This window comes from Myotis daubentonii, chromosome 2 (genome assembly GCF_963259705.1).
Source record: "Myotis daubentonii chromosome 2, mMyoDau2.1, whole genome shotgun sequence".
NCBI classification, from domain to species: Eukaryota; Metazoa; Chordata; class Mammalia; order Chiroptera; family Vespertilionidae; genus Myotis; species Myotis daubentonii.
Window position 1 is genome coordinate 94,460,522 of NC_081841.1, and position 16,558 is coordinate 94,477,079.

Sequence of the window (16,558 nt, forward strand, 5' to 3'; positions counted from 1 at the left end):
AACAGGAGGCCTGATGTAATTTTATTGATTTTTTGTGATTTCCCCCTACTAGATGTAAGCTCTCCGAGGAGGATCACGGCTGCATCCCCAGGAGCCAGAACCATGTCAGACACATCCTAGGGGCTCAGTAAGTATTTATGAGATAAATGAGGCCTGTTTTGGCTCTAGGCATTCAAGCCAACCTTTCTGAAATTCCACATCAGGGTCCAAGTCTTACCTGATAAAGACAGTGGAAGTGCCTATTTTGTGCATGTATCTCCCTTGAGGGCGGGAAACCGTGGCAAAGGGCAGGATTTGATTCTTCTGATGCCCCCTTGCCCTAATGCCATCTCAATGCCACCTCCACCTCTGGCCCAGCTGCACGGTTCTGCAGGGCCCAGGCCAGGGGGAGAGGTCCTCACCCAAGGACATGAAAGGACACAAAATCAGAGGCAGGAACAGAGCAGAGGGCTAACCAAAAAAACTTCAAGGGGAATGTGATGAGTTGCCAAACTTGAGAGAGCAGAAGCAAATATCAAAGCCAGGGACTCCAGCCAGGAATCCACGATCCAGGGAGATGAAGAGCAAGAGCAAGTGGGCCGATGGTAACTGGGGAGGCGCAGAGGCCTTTCCCTGAGGCAGGCATGTCAGGCTTGCTTTAAAGTGCCTCCAGGAGCAGTGCGAGGGTGGGTCAGACAAGATTAAAGGGGGTCAGGGGTAGGATGAACAGAATGGTATTTCCTGGAAGTAGGGGGCTCTCAATTTTCTAAGGTGAAAGCTGGGGAGACAATCTGGGGTCTAAGTCACACAGCTGGCTTCAAATCCCACCTTCCACTTTCTGACTGTGAGCTTTGAGCAAGTTACTTAAAAATCATCTCACCTTGGCTTGCTGTTAGGAAGGTACAAACCCTTAGTCAGCTTAAAATCTGTATATCCCCAACTATCTCAAAATGACATTTGGCATGCATCCACCACAAAGTGTCTACATCAGGATCAGTGGGATTTAGGGGAAGAAACTGGAGAGAAGTCAGCAAAGCAGTTACTGAAGAGGAAAAGCAGAAGGAGAGAATCATGCCAAACTTAAAAAGTTCTCAGCTTGGCCTCTGAGGAGGGGAGACTGCAAAGAGAAGCAAATCCCTTTGATATGGAGAAAACATTTTTATGGTCACAGGCCACTCAGCAGACAGGGTCTGAACATCTGATTGCTACCCAATTACTTCCAGGAGGGACTGCTAGCATGCCAGCTGGCAAACACATTTTCCCTCCAATGTTGGTGGTTGTCTAATTTTCACTTCCCTTTATTCTCCATGGCTACTTGTACCCTACCTCACCCCTATAAAAATATAGGCATTTCCCTGAAAAGTGAGAAACTTTGCTGCACAAGAAAAAGAAAAGAAGCTTTCCCTTTAATGTCAGTACTCTTTGGGGGCTAATTTCCAACTACCCCACCCAGCATCAAGCAAACTCTGGGGTAGAACCTTATGGGCATCCATGACCTACTGTCCACCTATATTCACGAGCACTGGGTGAGGAGCCAAAAGATCCAGGTTGAAGTGTAAGTCCTGCGACTTAGTAACCAAGTGACATGAGTTAGTGATTTCTCTGGGCCTCAGTTTTTTCAACTATGAAGACAATGTTTATAGCAGTGGTTCTCAACCTGTGGGTCTCGACCCCTTCGGAGGTCGAACGACCCTTTCACAGGGGTCGCCTAAGACCATCCTGCATATCAGATATTTACATTACGATTCATAACAGTAGCAACATTACAGTTATGAAGTAGCAACGAAAATAATTTTATGGTTGGGTCACAACATGAGGAACTGTGTTTAAAGGGCCAGAAGGTTGAGAACCACTGCTCTACAGTATCACAATGGAGCTGCACACACCAGGCAAGACAGTGTATTTGAAAGTGCTTTGTAAACTGAAAAGTGCTATGAAGAGTCAGCAGTGATATTATTATGGTTGTCGTTTTTACAGCTGTTCATGCTTCAATCACTATGCCTCTAATGTTTGTTGCCAGATCCAATGATAGATCAGTTAGAATTACATTTGGCTGCTAATTATAGAAAACACAAAATAAAAGTGACTTAAACAAGACAGTTTATTTACCTCTCATATATAAAATCTGTACAGAGCTGTTATGGTGCTCCCTAGTATCAAAGATCCAAGATCCTTTTCCTTTTCTTTTCTTTTCTTTTTTCAAAGCTGTGAATCTTTTAAATATGTTTTTATTGATTTCTGAGAGAGGGAGGGAGAGGAAGAGAAACATTGATCAGCTGTCTTCCACATGCTCCCTACTGGGGATCGAGACTGTGACCTAGGCGTGTGCCCTGACCGGGAATAGAAACAGTGACCTCCCGGTGCATGGGCCAGTGCTCAACCACTGAGCCACACCAACTGGGCTGTCCTTTTTAACCTGTTGCTTTTCCATGGGTAACTTCCACTGCTAATGTCATCTCATGGTCCTAAAAGGCTGCAGGAAATTCAGCCATTACATCACAATGTAATCAACGGAAAAGGAGAGGTGAAGATGAACATGGCCCCTCCCTTTGAAGTTGCAGTTCTACTAATGCCCACTGGCCATATACTAGCTGCAAGGGAGCCTGGGAAATATGGTTTTTATTTCTAGTGACCATGAACCCACCTAAAATGGAGGGGTACTATTACAAAGAAGGGGAGATCACAAATGGTCATTTCTCGATCATCTTTTTGATCTACCAGCCAGTAGCATTTCGCCACTTTCTGTGGAAACATTTTTTTCTCTTTGCTACTGAGAAGAAAATCACACTGCCCTGGTCTCCCTCCTCTCTTCTACCCTTAGATGTTGGAATGACTCGGGCAGTCCTGGGCACCTCTTTCTTTTCCATCCATACTCTCCTCCTAAGTAATGTCATTTAGTCCCAAGGATTTAAATACCAATTCAGATGCCAATGAAGTCTAAATCCAGCCCTGACATTTCCCCTTGATTCCACTATCATATATGCAGCTGCTATTTGACAACCCCACTTGGATGTCTAATAGGTATCTCAACTTTAACTCTTGATCTCCACCCACAAACTTGCTCCTCCCCAAGACTTTCCCATCACAGTAAATGCCACCAATGACTTAAGCCAGGAAATTCTGGAGTTAATCTTAATTCCTCACTTTCCCACACTCCCTACAACCAAACCATCTGGAAGCCATAGTGGCTGTCTTCAGGACATAACTCAAGGCCACCCATTTTCTTTCAAATCCACCACTCTACTCTCATCCAGAGCACCATCAGCTCTCCCTGGACCTTCAAATAGCCCCCAACTGTGTCTCTCTGCTTCCACTCCTGCTCTCCTATTATCTGTCTTCACACAACGATCACAGTGGTATTTTAAGTAAGAAAATCAGGACAAAGGTGGTCGATTCAACAGAGCTACTTTGCTCCCTCTTGAAACCCTTCTAAGAGGACTGTAAAGGGATTTTTTTAAGTTTTCTCTAAAGAACTTTAAAAACAGGAGAGGAAATAATAGTAACAAAAATCCAGAAGCTAGAAAACAGAACAAATACCAACTGACTTAGCAGACCCAAGAAGCTGAAACCTAACTCAGAGAAAGTAAAAAAGGAACATGATTTATACCATCAACTCCCCCGAAGTCAAGAATTGATGGTACCAGGTATCTCTGGAAATGGAGGTAAAAACAGGGAACTGCTCAAATTCAGTTTAAGAAGAGACAGCACCCCAAGTCATCTCCTTGACTCCGTGTAGTGGGGGCTGCCCCTCCCCAGCACAGCCAGAAGCTGGGGTGCTTTCTGTGGGAGAGGGTAACACTGGCGTGTCTGGGCCGGGGACACCAGGTCCAGTTGAGCACAAGAGTACTGCGCAGCAAACAGGAGAGCTGGCAGAAGTTTCCACACTGAATGCTGAGACGTCCCTGACCATTTTCTCCCACGTACTTCCCAGTATGCTGGTGGCCACAGTTCTTTCCAGCAAGAAACTGGGGGAACACTTTCCACGGAATCTGGCCTGGCCAGGAAGAAACACCCTAACAAAACCCACTCCCTAAAGTAAGAGCCCCACTGTATGGCCACAGGCGGCCTCCAACACCTCCCACCTGGGCCGATCTCCCTGGCTCTCAGTGCCCCTCTGATGTGGAAGCAATAGCAGCTTCCCAGGCAAGGCTCTAACACAAGTGGCCAAGACCAGAACAAACCAAGAGAAAAGCACCCGGAGGAAACAGCAGGGCGGGAGATGAACCGCATCCTGAAGCCATTGCTTTCCTCGGGTAAATCAGAGGTGGTCTGGCTACCCGGAAATAAGGACAAGCTATTCCCCCAGCTGCACTCGCCTTCCTGCCACTGAACACACCGAGTTCTTCCCCACTTCAGCACCCTCCGAACGGGGTTCCCTTCTCTAGGTCTTCACATGCTGGCTCCTACTGTCACCACCGAGAGGCCTTCAGTGAGCACCCACTCTGAAGAAGTCCCCACCAGCCACTGAACACAGCCAGCTGGTTCTGTAAGTGCATACGGTAAGTGTCTCAGGCAGCGCAAGCTGGATGTGCTGGATGTGGTCTCTGCCGCCACCACTCACCTGTCACAGCCGAAGGCAGGCATCGGCAGGACGTGCACCGGCAACGGTGGCAATGTTCCAGTAAAACTCTATTTAGGGACACAAACTCGGACTTCCTATCATTTTCACAAGTCACGAGTGTTATTCTCCTTTTGATATATTTTTTTCATTTTTAAAAACATAAAAACCATTCTTAGCTTCCAGGGATAAAAAAAAAAATAAGGCAGCAGTCTGGATACGGCCAAACTGTTTTTGATACATCATCCTGTTTTATTTTCATCAAAGCACTAATCACTTCCTAGTATTTTCTTATTTGCCTTTTTTATGGTTTGTTTATTATCAGTCTCCCCTACTAGAATGGACGTCATGAGAGCAAGGGTCCTTGCATTCTCCCCTGGCACCCTCACCACCATGCATAGTGCTTGGCATACAGTAGGTGCTCAGTGTTTACTGAGTGCTGGAATGATTGCTGTGCCACACCAGCCCCCAGCCCCGCCCACCGCAATCCCTCCTGGAAAGGCCTAAAAGGACAAGTCTTGGGGGACAATAATGGCACTCCCACCCTACTCTTTCCCTGCCCTTTCTGCTTTCCTGCTCCTTCCCCCTTTCCTGTGAACCAAGAAAACTCAGTCTAAGGCTGCCTCTTCTCAGTGCTCTCAGACCTATAGTTAGAGAATAGTGTCAGGTCACTGATCCAGCCCACACAGGGGGAGCTGCAGGTTAATGGGGCTTCAAAATTATCCCCTTCGAATTCCAAGCTAGTGAAGGGGACCATAGCACAGCAGCTAATATGTGTTCGGTGCTCTGAGGAACGCCAACCGACTGCATAGTCACAAGCATTGGGACTTTTCAGCATCATGTAATGGGTGTTGTGGTTACAAAAAAGGAGCCATCTCTAACCAATTTCCGGAGAAAAAAAAAGATTCCTTGCTCCTTGGATAGGAGAAATCAGGTCCCCAAAGTGGAGACAGGGGCACGAGACTCTCACCGCTGCTGGCATAGTCCTTTAAGCCCCCCCCCCCCCGTTGAACATATGCACGAGCCACCAGATGCAAACGATCTGGTTTCCCACGGGGGAGGAGGGTGCTGACGAGCACACACAGGTGCTCCCACGACCTGCCCCATGTGAGTTAGTGACGTGGCACTTGGGCTTATCAATCACACTGCTCTTCGTGAGCAAAGCGAGTCGTGTGGGCCTGCTCACTGCTGGCCAAGGGCTGCAGTAAAGTCCCTCAGATGCCTCGCCAGGACCACATCCTACCAGCCCTGCCAGAACCTCCTTTTGACCACGTCCAGATCCAGTGGCTTTTTGTGACCCTGTGTTTATATACCTAATGCTGTGTTTCTAAAAATGCAGAGCTCACAGAAACTAAGGAATTTACATGACCCAGGTGGCGGCCAAGGCACTTGTCTCTGACCCCCATGCTTGCAAGCACCCCCAAGTACTTTCCATTCTCTCGGGAGGGACTGGGCTGGCTGGGCAGGCTTCCGCTGGCCTGGTTCAGTTATGATGCCTCTGTGGCCCCTGCTGCTTCTGTTGCTCTATTGACAGATGACTTTCATTTCTATTAAAAAAAAGATCAGTCGACAAAAGCCTTTGTGTACATGGTAGACTTTACTGAAGATGTGGAGAGACAAAGGGGGTTTTCATAGCAAAAATACAAAAACTTAGTTGAATATTAGACATCCTTGAGCTTAGAAAGACCCTTAGCCATTTCCACCAAGTGGTCTCCAGTCACCTACAAAGGCACTTGACCCTGCCCCCACCCTTTCTCGGGAAGTAAACAAACAAATTCCAGACAGTTTCCTACTCAGTGACTTAGCCAACATTTGTTCTGTCCTCCCTTTTACCACCCTCCACTGGGGCCCTGGGGCCAGCTCTCTCAGCCTAGAGGCCTCCTCCCGCCTGTTTTGCCTAGAGCTTGTTTTGTTCTCTAAAAATGTGTGTGTGTGTGTGTGTGTGTGTGGAGAGAGCAGTTAGGTGAAATGTGTGTGTGTGTGTGTGTGTGTGTAGAGCAGTTAGGTGAAATGTGTGTGTGTGTATAGGTGAAATTTTTATACCCCCAAGTCAGTGATTTTCAACCATGTGCCGCAATAATTTTTAAAACATACAACATCTGACTATTTAGTCAGGAGCGCTGACCTCTTTTCCTTTAGGTTGTCAAATAAAAAAATGACAACAGGCAACACAATAGCCATCCGGTATGAATGAATCGAAATTATACCTATTCTTTTTTTGTCATATCAGCAAAAAATATATTTTTGGTGTGCCGCAGAATTTTAGTAGTTCACTTATGATGCTTCAAGGTAGAAAAGGCTGAAAATATCTGCCCTGAGTTATCAGCCTTCTCAGCGCTCACTGGGACTAGGTCCCAAGCCCCAGGTCACTCGGCTTGTAAGAAGGCAATTCAGCCCCAGGTCAGCCTGGCTCCAGGGTTAAGGTCTTAAAAACAACTTGTATAGATTTAACTGTTTGGGGAAAAGCTTTTTGTTTTCATCTTGGAGCTGACTTAACAGGTAAGAAGAGGTCAAACACAAATGGCCACTGGGTAAGGCCAAACACATTACTGCTTGACCTCACAATTCCTCCGCTATGCAGGTGTGGCCCAGCAGAGCCCACTCCAGGCCCAGCCCTGGCAGTTGTCAGAGCTACCTATTGTCATTACCCCTGCTTACAAGGGGTGTCAGCCCTCCTCCCGCTGGCCCTGTCACCACCCTGCCCACTGTCCTCTGAACCCTACAGTCAGGGGAAGGGAGCAGATATACGTAGTATGCAGGAGGCCTGGGCCAGGCCACACCATGGAAGCCCCTTGTTCCTCACACCCCTGGCTTCAGTCCTGCAAGGGCAGAGCCTGTGTCCACACACACGCTCACGTCACACTTGTGCACACACACCTTAAACTCCTTCTGCATGTGTCTCTCTCGTTAGATCATCCTACTCTATGGAAGCTCATTGGTGGCCACTGGGTCACAGGCTGCTCTGTCATCATTAGACCCCCCAAGACAGGCAGTGTTTCCACACCCCCTCTCCATGACAGTGCCTGCTAGCTCTAGATTGTGTCAGGAGGGCAAGGGCTCCACCCCAGAGGCCTCAGGAAGCCTACACACCTCCCCGGCCCCAACGGCCTGGATCCCACTGCCTGTACACGTGCGGTCACTCAAGCCCCGGCTAGGCTCCAGAAGTGGTGTGTGGTCTTCAGGAAGTAACAGACCAGGAAGGCTATACTCTCCACCCACAGAAGCTGAGTCTAGGAGGAAAGACAGACTCAGAAGCAGACAATTACACGTGCTTCTCGGTAGTCCAGGAGGCTCCAGTGCTGTTTTCTAAAATTCAGATAAAAAAGACTTACTCCCTTGCTTAAAACACTTCCAGGACCCCCTTCCCATGGAGCAAAATCGAGTGAGGGGGGTTGCCCTGCGGAGGAGAGAGCTGGATCACCTCCCCATCTGGATGGCTGGCCTGGGCAGGATGTAGCCCTGCAGCCTCCGCACCTCAGCCCCTGCGCCTCTCCCTCTGTGCCCCCGACACACCCTCCTCTCTGGCCTGGAACACACCAGGCACTGTCCTGCCCTTGCCCTCCCAGGCTTGAGAGGCTCCCCAGTGTCCCACCATCAGGACACTCTCCTTCCACAGCATGTATCACAGTTTACATCTTGTTTCCTTGCTCACTTTTTCTTCCTCAGTAAAATTTAGTAAGTGCCCCAAGGACCTCATCTGTCTTGGTCACCAACACATTCCCAGGGCCTGGCACAGAGCAGAATTTAAATAAATATGTGCTAAGTGAGTGAATATATGAATACTGCAAGAAAGTTAGTTCCCATTCTGTGCCCCCTTCCTCACCTTCAAAACGGGACAGCACAGTATCTATGGGGTGAGGGTTAGCAGAGATGACAGAAGTCCCTGTTTGCTGGTACATGTAACAGGTTCTCTAACGGGTCAGGACTGGAATGCCTTTGCCACACAAGAGGAGCGGCAAACCCTTCTGCATGAGGAGGTGACTCCACACTGGCTCTTGAAGCATGAGTAACCGTTCTCCAGTGGAGGCAGAGGCCCGGGAACATGTGGGGCCACAGCCAAGAGGCAGAGCCATGCTGGGAGGAGTGATTCAGAGAGCCCAGGGCTGTCAGGGAGGCTGCAGGAGAGGTGGGGCCAGGTCGGGTCTCCTGTCTACCCCAAGGGTCACAGTCTGCCCTACAACAGTGGGACAGGCTCTACAGCTCATCTGTGTTCCCCACGGCTGACTGGCTTGGAATTTAGTTATAAGTAGATGAATCTCCATTAGGCTACTGAGGTCAGTTCCTAAAGAAAAGGGAAAACTCACAGCCAACACTTGGCCCAGCAACACCTGCAGACTCCTTCCCACTCACAACACAAAAAGATCATCCCCTTCACTTGTGCATCTGTCCCACGGTCAACAGGCTGCTCACACATCCTTCGTGAGCATTTGTCTGAAAGTTCACAGTCAGCTAGCAGGGCAGGCACCATGAGTTCCCTTATCCAAACAGCCCCAGGAAAAGGGAAGGGCAGAGGGGAGAGGGCAAGGCTGTGCTGGTGACTGGGGGAGGGATGGGCAGCCTTACACAAACACAAACCCTCACAGACATGCGGAAACATGCCAGCCCGAGCCAGGGACTCGGGGACCCCACGCCCCGCCTCGGCCCCCATGAACAGTAGTGTTAAGCAACTTGGTATGAGATCTAGCAGTAGTCCGTGTGTTTGTTAAAGCTTTTTAATAAAGAGAGGGGTTCTGGCCTGTGGAGGACAGCGGGAGACTAGGTAACCCACCTGGAAGGAGGGCCAGTCTTCCTCCTGCTTGTGTAGCCAAACACTGCCCATCTGTTAAGGGGCAGCCCCTCTCCACTGGGGCGCCTTCCCTGGCTCATCCACACCCTGCTCACTCCCGTCTCTGAAGTCCACTTCACACACACATATCTCTTCCCCATCCGATCCCCAAGTCTCTTATTCTTTCGCCAGCCGGTAGATGTGGTGTTGAGCCCCATGCTCGCTGGCTGACACCTCAAAGACATGCAATGCACAGCAAAGTCTGAGGATCAGATTAGCCAGTTTTCCAATCTGACTCCTTTGACCGAAAGCTCCTACTATTAACAAAGTATATGTATCACACACATTTATGTGCTTGACACTATGCTAGGCTCTCTACATAAACGAGGTAGGTACTGTTATTAGACCCATTTTACAGTTGGGGAAACTGAGGCACAGTGAAATTAAGGAATTTTCCCCAAGTCACAGGGCTAGGCAATAGCTAAACGCCAGGATTCCAATCCTAGTGGTCTGACGCTTGCTCCTAACCACCACTCTGTACCCCTCCTAGACACTGTCTTCCTCATTTGTGTATTAATATATATTATCTTCCCGAGTGAGCGTGGGGCACAGTAAACACCTGTAGGCAAGTTGAATCCCAGGCACCTGGGATTGTGGTTCCCACTAGGGATGATACCAAAGAGCCACTAGATGGCAGCAAAGAGCAAGGCCTAAGCCTCCCTGAGGGAGGTGAGTGATAAGCTAATTATCATAACATTTGTTTAGAGCAGGGGTCCTCAAACTTTTTAAACAGGGGGCCAGTTCACTGTCCCTCAGACCGTTGGAGGGCCGGACTATAGTTTAAAAAAAAGCTATGAACAAATTCCTATGCACACTGCACATATCTTATTTTGAAGTAAAAAAACAAAACGGGAACAAATACAATATTTGTATTTGCATGTGGCCCGTGGCCGTAGTTTGAGGACCCCTGGTTTAGAGCATCTTGCACCAGGCACTTTGTAGACATTCTCTCTCCTCCTCCCTAAGGCCTTCTAATGTGGGTGCTATTGCCTGCCCCCTTTACAGGCTCAGAAAGGTGGAGACATCTGCCCAAAGTCGGGCAACTAGGAATACTAGGATGAAGCCAGGACTGCTGAAACCCAAAGCTGGCCTGTTAGCAGGAAATAAACAGGTGGTTGCCTCTAGACGCAGCGTTGGTTCCACACCCTTCTCCAGCCCCGAGGAGCACAGAAACTACAGTTTGGGGAGGGAGTGGATGCCTGGGCTGGCCCTGAGGTGGTCACCACCCGACAGGCATCTTGGCTGGGAGGGAGGTAAGACTCACCAGTCAGAACTGGATGGTCTCAGAGACCACTGGGTCACCACAGACCTCTGAACAACTTTCTTGGCCTTCGCCACCAAAAAGGGTGCTGCAAGACGCCAGCCTCTGCACAACTCGGCAGTCTGCTTCAGCACTGCCCCTCCTGTCGTCCATCTCGGGCTCCTCTGATCTGGAGCTAGTCCCCTCAACAAGCCAGCAGGGCCATGGGATCCACAACCACCAGAGATGAATAAAAATAAACGGCTCAGTGTCCCCTTCCAGCAACTCAGTCACCTCCACACCTAAAACCCACGCCTGGGTTGGACGGGCCTCCGTAAGCTGCGCCGCGGCAGTGGCAGCAGAGGTGCCAGGCAGAGCAGCTGCAGCACGCTCGGGGAGCCGCGGTGCACACTTGAGCACGCACAGAACGGGAGCCCACGCGCCTATCCTCAGGCCTCCCAGCGTGGCCAGCAGCAGTGTGCAGGGGCTCCAGGCAGCAGAGGGACCATCCAGCTTGACCTTCAGCGTCTGGCGATATTCCTGGCCGAGTCCACTGGAGCAATGGCTTCAGAACTGCCCATGATGAATCTCTGGGGCTGCTTCCGGCCCGCTTCCCAGACTGCCCCCCTTCTCCCACAGTCCCTCCCAGGGCTCCTACAGCCAGGTGGGGTCCTCTGAAAATACACATCTTGGGTTTATTTGGGGTTGGGCACTGCAGGTTGAGGCACAGTTTGTTCCTGGGTAGGAAGGGTCAGCTTTCTTGGCACTTCAAGGGGCTGTCCCTGCAGGTCCCCACCCCATGTCCCTACACACACACACACATCTCTTCCCCCGTCCCTGCTCCCCAAGTCTCTTATTCTTTCACCAGCCGGTAGATGTGGTGTTGAGCCCCATGCTCGCTGGCTGACACCTCGAAGACATATGCAATGCACAGCAAAGTCTCCTGTGTGTCTCTGTTGGTGACCACCTGTGGGTGAGAGAAAAGGTGAGGGGTTAAGGCCCCAGAAGAGGGCATGCCTTTTGCTGGGCCCTCTGCCCCACCCCTGCAGCGCCCCCAGCCCTGCCCCCACACCTGCAGGATGGTGAAGTTCTCCAGCACGCTGTTCATCATGTACTTCTCGGGCAAGTGCTTCAGCTTGTGGATGAAGTTGATCATGTACTCACAGAGCGGGGACCGGTGGATGCGGTAGGAGTAGTGGCCGTTTTCGTAGCGGGCATACTCTGTCTGCAGGACCAGGGGACAGCAGGGCTTAGGTTCTCTTTTGACCACATTCAGCCCAGGCCCAGCTGCTTGGGGAAGCTCCAGGACCCACTGACTCTTAAGTGGAAGAAAAGGCAGAAGGCCTAGAGGCTCCTGAGATCAGCGCCTCCCTCCTCCCTCAGTAACAGAGGTTCGAGTGGCAGCCAAGGGGCCATCCACCTTGAGCCCCGATGCTCAGAAGGTGAGCACTGGAGGAGGAGCGCTTCAAGACCGAGTAGTGGCAATAGGCAAGACAGGATAAATGACGACTCAGTCCTGACCACACACTAAAATAACATGGGGAAGGGTGCACAGGAATCCTTGTGGCCATGGAACTGTCATGTATTTGTACACACACACACACACACAAACACACACACACACACACACAAATACCGATGAAATCTGAATCAGATTATAAGTGGCATCAATGTCAATTCCTGGTTGCCAATAGTTATGCCAAATACTGCCCTCAGGGGAACTGGGTGAAGGGTACATGGAATTACAATTGCTTGAGTGTCCACAATTATTTCAAAACAAAAATATAATTTAAAATAAATAACTTAAAGTGCTTCTTACAAACAGCTACTACCCAGATTCCACCCTGGAGGTTCTGGGGTAAGTGTTGTGAAGTGGGGCTTATGCACTGGTACGTTTCAAAAGCTCCAGTGATCTAAGTGCAGCCAGGAGTGAGAACACTGGGAAGGGAGTGCCTCCTCCCTAGTACCAGCCCGGCATCTGGTGGTGATTAACATGAGGAGGGTTATCAATAACTAAGAGACAGTGAGGGTAAGGCTTCATTAGTTCAGACAAATTTGGGGAAAGCAGAGGGCATGAATGAAGACCAACCTGAAACAGCTTAAAGGTCTGGTTTAACAGTGCAAGGGTACTCCTACCTCCACTTTCTCTACCACCTGCTTGCCGAACGAGCAGACCTTGGTGGAGCAGGTGATTATCATGTTCTCGGGACTCTCGTACTGGCTGGAGACCCCGTAGAAGGAGCTGCCTTCGTCCTCCATGTTGGTGTTGAGGTCTGCCTGGAGGCATGGGAAAGCCAAGAAGCAGACAGATAAGTCAGCAGGCACATGATCGGGGCGGAGACATGGAGACCTCTGGGGCCCCAGTCCAGGTTCTAGGGCCAGGAAGCAACCAGGAGGCTTTAAATGAAACCTGGACAGTAGGAGGCTGGAACACTTCCATCTTTCTTCACTTGCAGGCCTGGCATAAGATCAGGTTCTGCTGCCTAAACAACAGAGAAAAACACTGGAACCTGCATTAGTTACAAGGCAGAAACATGGACCATGCCTGAGAAAAGAACCGGCAGGAAGCTCAAGTGCCTGGGAAAGGCAGGCACCTGAATGGGGGCGGGGGGGGGGGGGGGTTGGGAGGGGAGCACGAGGGGTCAGGGGGGCATCCGAGGGGCCATGCCAGGACATAAAATGATGCCTCTCAGACTTTAGCCACTGCTGGCATCCCTTTGATTAAGGCTACATTCATATACCACCTACCACAGGTCCTACTTATGCCCCTAATGGTTTCTTTTAAATCAACTCACTCTTATTCCCTAACTCCATTCTTAGCAATATAGTCATGAAATCAGGGATCCTATTTTTCTAATATACATGAAAATAATTGCATATTTTTAAAAAAATGCTTATTCATATGCCACCTAAAAAAACACTATGCAACCCTCTTAGGCTCTTCAGACTATACAAAGGTAGCACTGCCCCAGCACCCCCTAAGTGATCTGGACATGTCCCTCATCGGCCCCTGCTGGCAAGATCTGTTCAGTTGGCCTTGCCCCTTCCAGATGGTAAGCACCCTGGAGGCAAGAACTAAGATCTCCCCAGGGCTAGGGCAGAGGATGGGCCTTCAATAAGTCACGTGTGACTGTTCCACCCCTCGCCTCTGGGTGGCGCCGGGTGAGAAGAGAGAGGTCCCTTCATCCCAAGGAGGGACCTGTAATCTCCTGTTTATGAGGGGAGTCCTCTCAGCTCCAGCTCTGCCCCCAATTCAAATACACACCAGGGCTTCTGCACCAACTCCTCACTCACCTGACCTTCCAACCAGTCACCGTTTATCCTGCCCAGCCCAGCATAGGGAGAGCAGTGGGAGACCAGAGAGGCCGAAACACTGTCTCTGCTCTCAAAGAACTGAAACTTGTGGGAGAGCAAGTAGAATAAGTGAGCTGGTTGTTTAGGATGGAGAGAAGAGGGCTGGGGAAGACAGAGAGCCCACAAGTGACAATCCAACGTCTGCCCCAGAACCTGCCCCGTGGTGACGCTGCAGGCCCAGGAGATGCCGGCCAAGGATGCAGACAATGCACCCAGATGCCCCATCTCATCCTCAGTGCCCCTTCCTTCCGATTACAACCCCACCCTTCTCCTTTCCACCCCTGTATCCCCTACTCTAAGCACCTCCCCAAACAAGCTTGCTTCTCTACTTTCTCAGCCTAAGAAGAAAGCTGCCCCCCTACATTACTCTGAAAGGTGCCCCCCACCACTAGCCTTCCTGCCCTCAGAATGCCCCTTGTTCCCCATCCTCCACCCTATTCATAGCTGTGGTGCGGGTGGGCAGCTCACAGGCCATGCCTGGAACAGGTGTGGGGGATCGGGTGACTGACAGATGAGCTGGACAGCCGTAGCCTGGGTATGGGGGCTGGAGGGGCTCAGATTCATTGTCATGTGCTGGTATGTGCCTGGGAGAAATGTCAGGGCCCAGAAGGGAACAGCAGCCTGTCCGGGGTACTCTCCTCCCTTCATGGCCTCAGCTCAGCTCTGCCCAGCATTTTCAATTTGCAGACAGGCATTAATGGCCATCAGTGTCCATGAGTCCCCTCTCTCCCCACCCCGAGAACAGAGGTGGCCTCTGCGTCTCATATGTTCTGGGGAGGAGGGGAGGTCTCAGCTTTTCAGTCAGGCTCCAAAACCCACCGTATGAATCCAACAAAGCACAGCTCACATCTCAACCCCTCCTGCACCCACATGCCCCTCCCAGCCGGGAACAATTTGTCCTGGCAGCCCACTGAGCTACTGCTGCCACTCCTTCCCTAAGAGCAGGACTTTCAGTGGGAGTGGGTTGGGGATATCCAAGTCCTCCTCTCACTCCAGCGGGGCTCTGATCTCCCCAGCATGCCTGCACAAGGCCTGGGCGGAGCGGAATACTGCCAGGCAGGAGAAGAAAGGAAGACTTCAGGAGAGGGGCACTGTTTCGTTGCCTTTGTCATTGCCCGTGGCCAGTCTCACACCAGCTGATGGCTGGGTAGGAAGTGGGCAGGCCAGGGCCCAGGAGATGAGGGTCCAGATGTCTGCAGACGCCAAGCTGCCTGTGAGGACCCCATGGTTGACCAAAAGTCTCTTGGTTTGCGAACAGGAGCAATTCTTTCACATTTGTACTTCCCTGGTGCCTCTACGCTCCCCAACAAGAGGAAGGGGAAAGAGGAGATGCCCACCAAGATGTAGTGGCCACTGACATGCCCCCATCTCTGATTTCTCCTGTCTTCATGCTGCCCACGCCTCTGGCCTTCAGAGATAGCCCGGCGCAGGCACTGGGCTGGAGGAGGCAGGCATACTGCCTCCCTTCACTGCTGGCTGACATTTCGCCTACCCCCACTCCCCTCCCTCCAGGTCCTCAGAGACACAGCCTGGAGCAAGCCCTCAAAAATGAACTGCTCGTTTTTCAGATGGAGAAACAAGAGGCCCAGAGAAGATGAGATTTGCTTGTTGAGGCCCAGTGTTGCCCGCCTTGTGCCCCCGACACTCTGGAAGGGCCATGCTTGACCACCATGCTCCCCGGCACAGCAGTTGCTGCCCCAGGACCCTGAGATCCATTCTGGATTCTGCCACTTGGAATGTGAGTTCCTGGAAGACAAGAGCCACGTTGGGTCCGCAGAGCGCAGGTGCTGTGCACAGCCCACGGCCAGGGCACAAAGGCCTAATCGTGTGTCCTGGGCCCCCACACTTCCCTGCCTTCCCTTCTCCCATCAATCTCACCTCCAACCTCCTCACAGAGGCAGAAAGGAGGAGAGGGCGTGGGCCACGAGCAAGGCTACAAAACAGACAGGACAAGGGATGTGTGGGCTCTAGAAATCCAAGAAGCCCCACTGCCCAGCGCTACACTGAGGGCGCAGGGCTAAGACTGCTCTCTCTGTGCCGCCATAAGCCGTGTTCCTCATGGTCAGGGGATCCTTTTCCAGGCAATCAGAGCCTTCTCTGACAGCAGGGGAGCACCAGGACTCCACATGGAGGGCACCCCGGGTACTTGGCAAGGTTTAGTGTAACGGTTCTGAGCTCACACCCTGGAGCCAGACTGCCTGGGTCTGAATCCTGGTCCTGTCACTACGAACCTGGTGACGCTGGCAAGCCACTTCACCTCTGTGCCTGCTTCCCTGAGAGGGAATGTGGCTGTCAATCTGACCTACGTTTGGGGGTGTGGCAAGGATAAAACATGCTGATGTAGGTGATGGGATGCAAGCAGTGCCCAAGGTCATCTTTCACTGACCACCCCGACGCACCTTGCTGCGTGTATGTAACAAGACCCAGAAAGAGCTCATCCTGGCCGGGTAGCTCAAGGCCAGGCCCCTACTTGCTCCATGCCTCAGTCTCCCCCCATGTGTGGAGTGGAACCGGAGGCCTAGGATGGTCCTCATCTAGATGGTGGATAGAAGAATGCAGAATATTATCTCCAACTAAAGGAAGGCAGGAGCCAGTGAAAAGT

At 51.1% G+C, this 16,558-nt stretch overlaps 1 protein-coding gene across 7 annotated transcripts in view; it reads right to left on the reverse strand.

Annotated features, from left to right (window-relative positions):
• Positions 1-6,115: 6,115 nt before the first annotated feature.
• The window catches only part of TEAD4 (TEA domain transcription factor 4), a 74,780-nt gene continuing 64,337 nt past the window's right edge, over positions 6,116-16,558 (reverse strand). For 6 of the 7 annotated variants that reach the window (XM_059683869.1, XM_059683867.1, XM_059683864.1 and 3 more), the window contains 3 exons: positions 12,739-12,879; positions 11,675-11,827; positions 6,116-11,569 (listed from right to left, as the gene is read on the reverse strand). In XM_059683869.1, coding sequence (XP_059539852.1) covers positions 11,456-11,569; positions 11,675-11,827; positions 12,739-12,879 — 408 coding nt within the window. In that variant the 3' untranslated portion in view covers positions 6,116-11,455. The remainder of the gene's footprint in view (positions 11,570-11,674; positions 11,828-12,738; positions 12,880-16,558) is intronic. The other variant, XM_059683865.1, reaches the window with a different exon arrangement.